The sequence below is a fragment of the Silurus meridionalis genome, chromosome 6 (assembly GCF_014805685.1).
Source record: "Silurus meridionalis isolate SWU-2019-XX chromosome 6, ASM1480568v1, whole genome shotgun sequence".
NCBI classification, from domain to species: domain Eukaryota; kingdom Metazoa; phylum Chordata; class Actinopteri; order Siluriformes; family Siluridae; genus Silurus; species Silurus meridionalis.
In genome coordinates this window covers 13,844,700-13,853,508 of record NC_060889.1, presented here as the reverse complement: position 1 = coordinate 13,853,508, position 8,809 = coordinate 13,844,700, and the positions used below count along the sequence as shown (strand labels likewise).

General features: G+C 36.8%; 1 protein-coding gene across 1 annotated transcript; it reads right to left on the bottom strand.

Moving 5' to 3' along the window:
* Window positions 1–2,717: 2,717 nt before the first annotated feature.
* Window positions 2,718–5,777, bottom strand: plin2 (perilipin 2). Its single transcript, XM_046851732.1, has 8 exons — window positions 5,661–5,777; window positions 5,520–5,562; window positions 4,930–5,125; window positions 4,765–4,847; window positions 4,360–4,624; window positions 3,847–4,034; window positions 3,518–3,637; window positions 2,718–3,406 (listed from the first exon to the last, which is right to left on the bottom strand). Exons 2-8 carry the CDS (start codon window positions 5,544–5,546, stop codon window positions 3,002–3,004), a joined length of 1,284 nt encoding a protein of 427 aa, XP_046707688.1. The 5' UTR covers window positions 5,547–5,562; window positions 5,661–5,777; the 3' UTR covers window positions 2,718–3,001.
* Between the last annotated feature and the right edge of the window lie 3,032 nt (window positions 5,778–8,809).

Below are 8,809 nucleotides of genomic sequence, written 5' to 3'. Positions count from 1 at the left end.
AGACTGATGGCTTGTGGGAAGAAGCTTCTCCTATGACTCTCAGTTTTGGTCTTCAGACAACGGAAGCACTTACTGCACAGCATACTGAACAGACAGTTACTGCGGTGATTAGTGACCTTGATGATTTTAACAGCTGTGTTTCTGCACCAACTGATGTATATTTCCTGTAGAGAGGGTAGAGCCGTTCCTGAGACTCACTGAAAGGCTTAACTTTCCTGATTGGAATAATTGCCATGCCAAACTGAGATGCATTGAGTCAGAATGCTTTCTATGGCCCCAGTATGGAAGGTTTTTAGGATTACTGGTAAAACCCTGAATTTCCAGAGCTGCCAAAGTTGATATAGACTTTGTCTGGCTTTCTTCACCTGAGATTGTGTGTAAGCAGACCATTTCAGGTCCTCAGAGATGTGTACTCCAAGGTATTTGAAGCTGCTCACCGTCTCCACAGGTGTCCAACCTATCATGAGTGGAGATTAGCTCTTTTTCTCACTTTTCCTGCAGTTCATCGCTAGCTCCTTTGTTTTGCCAAAATTCAGGGAGAGACAATTATCTTGACACCATTGAGATAATTTGACCACTTCAAGGTAGGAAGATCTCATTATTGTTAGAGACGAGGCCTAGAACCAGAAAATGTGACGTTAAAAGTAGAGATGTGAGAGGACGCGCAGTCATGAGTGTAGAGAGAGTCTAGCAAGGGGCTCAGGACACAGCCTTGAGGGATGGTGAACTCTCAATACCAAATTCCAGTCTGAGCTCAGCGAATGGTATATATGATAGAATAAATGTATCAGTCATACTTTAAACACACCTCTCCACTCAGTGTTTTTTCTTTATTTTTATTCTTTATTTTCTATTTTATTTTCAACATTAATACTGCAGACATCCAAACAATGAAAGATCATGTACGTAGTTATGTAGTAAACACATTGAGCATTAAAGACTTGCTTGAGCCAAGAAAAACAAGGGATTTACATTAGATCAGTGGAAAACTGGCCTTTGGTTTAATGAGAAAAGATTTGGAGATTTTTTGTTCTACCCACTGATACTGACCACCGTAGAGAGGGTTAATAAATGGTTCCTGAATGCGTGTGACAATGCCCCTTTGCTGGTGACAACAAAGCCCCTTTGCTGGTGACAATGTTGGTGATTAAGTCCAAATTAAGGGCACATTTAACCAGCATGGCTACTGCAGCATTTGTTTTCCAACAAACAATGACCCCAAACACTCCTCAAGGTTTAGATAGTTGTTCAAGGAGGAGAATCACCCAATGTAAATCTTGGGATAAGTTTGACTGGAGAGTAAAGGAAAAGCAGCCAACAAGCACTCAACACCTCTGGGAAGTCCTTCAAGATTGTTGGAAAACCATTCCAGGTGTCTACCTCTAGAGGGTGACTGAGAGAATGCCAAGAGTGTGCAATGCTGTTATCAAAACAAAATGTAAACATTTTTACAAACCCGATTCCAAAAAAGTTGGGACACTGTAGAAATTGTGAATAATAATAGAATACAATGATGTGGAAGTTTTAAATTTCAATATTTTACCAACATAGATGACATATCATATGTTTAAAGTGAGAAAATGTATATTTTACGGGAAAAATAAGTTGATTTTAAATTTCATGACATCAACACATCTCAAAAAAGTTGGGACAAGGCCATGTTTACCACTGTGTGGCATCCCCTCTTCTTTTTATAACAGTCTGCAAATGTCTGGGGACTGAGGAGACCAGTTGCTCAAGTTTAGGAATGTTGTCCCATTTTTGTCTAATACAGACTTCTAGTTGCTCAACTGTCTTAGGTCTTTTTTGTCGCATCTTCCTCTTTATGATGCGCCAAATGTTTTCTATGGGTGAAAGATCTGGACTGTAGGCTGGCCATTTCAGTAACCGGATACTGCCTTTCCAGATGTGTAAGCTGCCCATGCCACACGCACTCATGCAACCCCAAACTATCAAAGATACAGGCCTCTGAACTGAGTGCTGATAAAAACTTGGTTGTTCTGGTTCTTTTTAGTCCGGATGTCGAAATGAGCCAATATTTGGCATGACATTTCAAAATGTCTCACTTTCAACATTTGATATGTTATCTATATTCTATTGTGAATAAAATATAAGTTTATAAGATTTGTAAATTATTGCATTCCTTTTTAATTCACAATTTTTACAGTGTCCCAACTTTTTTGGAATCGGGTTTGTATATGAATATAAACATTCAGGGTTATTTATAACGTTTTTGTTGACTATATAATTCCATAAACATTGAATAAAAAGGCGTATTCAAACTTTTGATGGGTAGTGTAGATAAACACATCAAATAACAATGTCTTAGGGGTGCTCTGGCAGTATTTAGGTTCAAACTGTAAATTGAAAATGCTGCGGTTTATAAGATTGTTGTCTAGTTGAGTAACTGTAACCCTGACTAGGGCTACATCACTTTGAATGGTTGATATGGTCGCGTTTTGGCTTGAGAAGTGCACCCGTTTTTAGAGTCTTGTGCTGTTTCTACTTTTCACCCCTACTGTGGTGGCCAATTAAATTAGTAACAAATTCAATAACAAAGTTAAAATGCTTACAAACTAAGTTCTTTGTCCAGGCCTCCTCTGTATGACCTATTTAAAAGCATCTTTCTTTGCTTTAGAGAATTTCTTTATGTGCCTAAGATTTTTGAGTGGTGTCCATTTCAATACAAAAACAATTCACATGTTCTACACACGTAATTATTTATATAATTATGGTTTTATTAGAAAGACAGTACAAAAGCAAAACATAAGAAACTTATGGTTATAATGCTGATTATAAGAATAAAACATTTGTTAACTGGGTTGTGTGTTGTATATTATTCATGTATTCATTGCTGGTGTAATTACTGCAGATTATTTATTTCATGTGTTTATGACAAAGATAGAGATAGTAGTAGAGTTATAGATTTAGCAGTATTTTATAGTAAAGAATAGACATTCAGAACTTTTAAAAACATTGCAAAGACCTCCTTGTTAGTAATCTAATGTTCCTGATTAAGTGGCTGCATTTCCACTTCAGGCTTGACACTGCTCTCTTCACTGGACTGGCTTCTTGATTTACTGTTTGGTTCTGGGCGAGGGTAAAACGGACCCACCAGCCAGTTGAGTGGTGTGTTATTGACCAAATAATCCATGACGTTGTCAATGGAATCTCTCATTCGCGTCAGCTGGCTGCGAGTGCTAATGAGCATAGTGTCGGACAGGTCGCTCAGAGCTGCAGCATTGTTAAACCTGCTGTATACGTCCATGGCCATGTAACTAATAAACAGTGTTTGCTCTTGGATGTTTTGTGGCAGACCCTGGACGTGGGACACAAGGGACAAACAAGTCGTCTGTAGCTGCTGCGTCAGGTTGCGAGCGATGGTCAAGGTCCGGGACTCGATTAGCTACAAATGACAGAAAAAGGTCTACATAAGGCCACTTTATTCAAGTATCATGGCTTAAATTTCTACTTTTAGTTAAGAACCTGAAAAATTGGGTTTTAACTTTCTGTGTACCTCTGCCTTGTTGTCTGTGTCCTCATCGCTCTGAGATGTAGGCTTCCAGTCCATCAATGCACTGAGTTTTTTACTCACTTTCTGGTTGGCACCATCAATGTTCTTCCTTGTGTACTCGATCTAATGAAGACAGATACATCGGAGTGTCAACACTCTTAGGCTTCTTGTAACATCATTGGCTTTCCTACTCAACTGTACTTATCACAATTTATGTTGATACACAGTGAAATTAGAGTTGAGCTGGAGACTAGGTTTTATTATTCTGCTATTACAGTAAGCATGAACAACAGATCTTATCATTATCGAGTTAGAAAAAAAAATACACCTACCAGATCCATGGTACGGTTAAGCTGAGAGATGGATTCTTGGCTGTTGTTCTTGGCGTCACGAACCTTGCTGATAGCCTTCTGATATGCCCTCTGTCGCAGCTTGGTGGAGATTGAGCCCAGGCGCACATAGTAGCTGGGTTCGTTGGTCTCATCATCAAAACCTTTGGCCACATTTATTTCATAAGTTTCTGGGAGAGGAAGTAAGACAAACAAATGGAAAGAAAAATGGTTAAGCAGATATTTAGAGGCCTGGCAAGTTCCACTGGCGTTATTTAAACACAATCTTCTGCAACACTGAAAACAAAAATAACTTTGGAATTGAGGTCATTGCTCTGCTTGGGTTGAACTTGGTTTAATGACTGTTGGAACTGGTTCAGATATTTTCCTATAAAAGAGGAACCATTTTAAGCTATTTCGGGGCAGTTAAAACTCTTGTATAACTGATTCATAAGTACATTTCTAAAGCTGATGAAAGCCCCAGTGTTATTACAATAACCCAGAAAGCACTTTTACCTTGACTGTCCTCAGGTGCAGGCAGATATCGCTCAACCAGATTCTCTGAAGTGCTCAGAGCAGTGTCCACACCGCTGCTCATTAGCTTTGCCATTTTGCTGTCCATCATCGTGTGGACACCACCAGTGACAACAAGTTTAGTCTTCTCCATGCTATCCTGCACTAATCCTCTGGTTCTGACCATCACGTGACTCAGGGTGTGAGACATTGTCTCCTTGGCACCATTCATGGTTTCAGTGACTTTGTCTTTCGCACTGGTAACAAGCTATACAAGTTGCAAACAGATATGATGTTAATAACAGTAAACAATCTCTTCTATAAGACAAAAACAGATAATTACCTTAATTGAGCATGATGAATAAATGAATCATGGGCCTTTTTATTATTGCCTGTTTTGTTTCTCACCTGTCCAGAAGGCTGGTGAAGTATTGGCAGGGTCTTCTCGATTTTATCCAGACTTTTACAAGCGAGGTCATTAGCCAGAGTAACTAAAAAAAATAAAAATACAAACTAAGCATGCTTGCACTGTAATAAAAGTGGAAAATGGACCAATCCTGTTGTGACGCTTACACTGAGGTTCCAGCTTGCCAATGATCGGCATGGCGCCGGTAAGGGCAGCTGAAGTGATCGTTTTTACACCCATTTCGGCGGCTTCGCACACCGACTTGATGGTTGGATGGTTGTCCTTGGTGTTACTGTACAAGTCTGACACCATGCCATACGTGGAGCTCACCAGCGGCAGCTTGGCCACTCGAGTGACTACATTCTGAAAATCATAAGAGGCCAAATTTATACAGTTATGAAATTATGCTCCATGAAAATTTGGTCTGTAGTGTAAAAAGTTTTCAAACTTTTTTTAGATGGTATCAACCACAAAATTTGTATGTTTGTATTTTTTTTTTATGTTTAAATAACTTTTAGATTTATAATCCAGTTATAGGCTTTAAATAATTCTATAAGTATGGAGATACATCTTTAAAGTACAAAAGTATGCATGCCCACTTCAATTAATAATACAAATTAATAACACTACAGTTTGGTGGAACAGAACCCCTATATTTCTGGGTGTATATAGTTATTCATTATGTGGTATAAGTAAAACACATTAAAATATATTACAATATAGTGTATAAAATTTTAAGTGCAATATATGTACACACCTCGTTCATTATTTCCACAGGAGGCATGATTCTCTCTGTTTTACTGGAAAAACAAAAATGTATATTTAACTATTAGAACCTATTCAAAACTATTTCGTAAAATAAAAATAAAAATACAGAATAATACTTTAAAAAACTCACCCGTTGTGCTGTGGCAAAGGCGGAGGACAAACTAGAAGTTTCTTGTGCTCTGTCAACTTTCCCGATCTCCCTTTTATATCCGCCGACCAGCGTCTCGCGAGACACTGATTGTGACGTCAGAAAGTAGTGCAAAGGTGAACAGTTACGTCAGTTCTCAGGGTTGATGACGAGTTGTCTTAAGACCAACTTTACATTTACACCCAAACACGCCTGCTGAGTATGCGCACTTTTACTGAGCATACTTTCTTGCTAAGTAGTATACCGTCGTGTAAATGAGTATACTGTAGGTGTACACACACACACACACACGCGCGCGCGCGTACTCGTATCTAAGCCACCTCACAAACACTTTCTGGGTTAAAAAAATACATACTGCCCATACATCTGTACTAAACAGCAAACACTCACAGTACAAAAGCTACCAAGCTGTACTTTTCTTTGTTCATATAATGGGACCATCTAAGGGAACATCTGTTGTAACCTTTAAAATCTTTAACAAATTCCAGTTATTATATTATTATAATTATATGATTATTATTACAAGTCCCAGTTATGTACCTTGAAGTATTAATAAAGGTATTTGATATCCAAAAAGTACAGTATGGTTCCTTGAGACTATAAAATGTGCCTTTGTAAATAATATTTCTTTTTTTTTAATGTCTACTATGTCAATGTAAGCAAATGCTGCTTGCTAATGTATGAATTAACTCTAATTAAAACCCTGAACATTATTAGTAGTTTAGAGTATGCCATAGTGAGTGGATTCGGTATGTGCTTTAACTCGGCATTGTGATGCCACTTTCAGTATATAAATGTATATGAATAAAGTATGTGAATGTTTCTGCCACTTGATATGGCTTAAGGCAAAAATTCCAAAAATGATGGGACTCAGGCACGTCCTTGAATAATTGAGCAAGCTTGTTGTAACTTTGTAAATGGTGTGTGACTCAAGACTGAGTAATTTCCCTTCAGACTGGCCCAGATCTGGGTAAAAGTCCACACATCACACATCACATTAACACTTCCGTAAGCATGTTGTAAACAGTGTAAAGAGAGTTAAAAGGTTTTTATTGTGTTTGCTACTTTCACTGCTGTTTTACATGTTTTTATTTTATTGCAAATAAGATATGCTTAGTAACCTTGCACATTTTGGCTCAATGCAGTGTGGGATGTTTCTAAAAGGTAGAAGGTAAACAAAGAACCTTAAGGAAACTGACATAAACATGAGGACAACATGCAAAACTGCATAAACAAAAACTCGGGCTCTAAATTGAACCTAATTGATCCTGGAGTCATAACACTACTCATAGAAAATACATATACATGCATGCTAATATTCCTGTACTAGCACCGGTACCATACTAGTACTATCTAATCTAATCTAATCTAATCTAATCTATCTATCTATCTATCTATCTATCTATCTATCTATCTATCTATCTATCTATCTATCTATCTATCTATCTATCTATGCAATTAATGCAGTGCACATTTCTGTTTTACCATTTTTAAAAAAGTATAAATAAATGAATATAAAAGAGGCAAAATTAAATCCTTAAACGTAACACACATTTAGCGATGATTGCCTCTTTTTACTCAGATAAAAAAAATTATAAACTCCACCAAAAACATTTAATCACTAAACTGGCCGTGTAGAAACATAGCAAAAGTTCTGTTTGGTGTCCTGATGATTTACGTAATTTAAAACACCATAATTACTTATTTATGACAATATTTTGTCTTTATGCTCTATGTTTAGTTTGGTTTCACTAATAATAAACATACATTTGCAAAAAGCATAGTCCATTATGCTTTTATATATAAGCATAGTCCAATATATATATATATATATATATATATATATATATATATATATATATATATATACACACACACACACACACACACACACACACACACACAGTCTAAAGACTTATGAAGTTAGAGGTTGTTGTAATTCTCTGACCTTTCACTTCATAACTGCCACCTTTAGACTATGATCTGATGATATGGAAAATTTTTATTGAGTTACACACATTACTTTTATGAGGAACAACAGTAGAACAAAGTCTACTCTGCTCTGAGCATTACATCATGTACGTCAGGGTTAAATTAATGATGTAATCTTATTGTTATAATTGAGTGGATTTTATATTTGGTCGTTTTTTTTCACTATTCAGTATGAAATTGTTTAAATTAGAAACAATCAAATTCAGGTGTTTTGTTACACACAAAAAAATTAATGCTGAACCCTTTAAAAAAGAAAAAATGTAGAACCATTTAAACTTTCATTTTGTACAGTGTAGAATAAGATGTAGCATTCTGATCAGTGTTTTCTTTTTTTTGGGGGGAAACAAGCTTGCAATATTGTTTTTTTTTTATAAAATATTTGCTTCATTTGTAGATTCGCTGACTTAGCTGATGAGCTCTAATCTGTATTTACTGATTGGGCCACGTTAGTTATTGTAGCCAGCATTCAGTGTCCTTAAACAAACTTTATGCAGTTACATGACTCCTGAAATTGCTTGAATGGTGTTTTTCTTGTTTACATGTAAACATATATATTTTTATTTAGTCCGGTCTAATCCTCATCCAAACGGAAAACATCCAAACTATAAAAGAACATGTATACAATTATGTAGTAAACAAAAGAATGTTAAATAACCCAAATATGTTTTTTTCTTTTCAATTCTCTAAAGTAGCCACCGTTTGCTTTGATGACAGCTTTGCTCACTCTTAGCATTCTCTCAGTCACCCTCATTAAGTGAGGAATATGCAAGCTCATCTGAATTATTCCAAAAGATTGTCAATCACCCCAAACCATGTGGGAAAATGTGTACGGTCTGATGAGGCATCATTGAAGGAACGCCATACCGACAGTGAAACATGGTGGGGGTAGGATTATGCTTTGGGGCTGTTTCAGATAGAATTGAAAATACATAGCTCCAAATAACCAAGATATTTTGGCCCAAAACCTTCTGTCCCCTGTCAAAAAACTGAAAGTGAAGAGGCAGTTCACATTTCAAGGGCAATGACCCAAAGCACACATCAAAATCAACAGACATGGCTTTAGAAAAGGATAATCTAAGACCTGGAATGGCTCAGATTGAGCTCAGACCTCAATCTCTTTAAAAACCTATGGAATGACC

What these genes read in the sequence shown, in the direction of transcription:
- plin2 (XM_046851732.1), bottom strand. Translation starts at nt 5,546, where the DNA reads ATGCCTCCTGTGGAAATAATGAACGAG. An exon ending in TGGCAAGCTGGAACCTCAGT is followed by an intron (nt 4,848 to 4,929) that starts GTAAGCGTCACA and finishes TATTTTTTTTAG; the next exon opens with TTACTCTGGCTAATGACCTC. An exon ending in TTCACCAGCCTTCTGGACAG is followed by an intron (nt 4,625 to 4,764) that starts GTGAGAAACAAA and finishes CAACTTGTATAG; the next exon opens with CTTGTTACCAGTGCGAAAGA.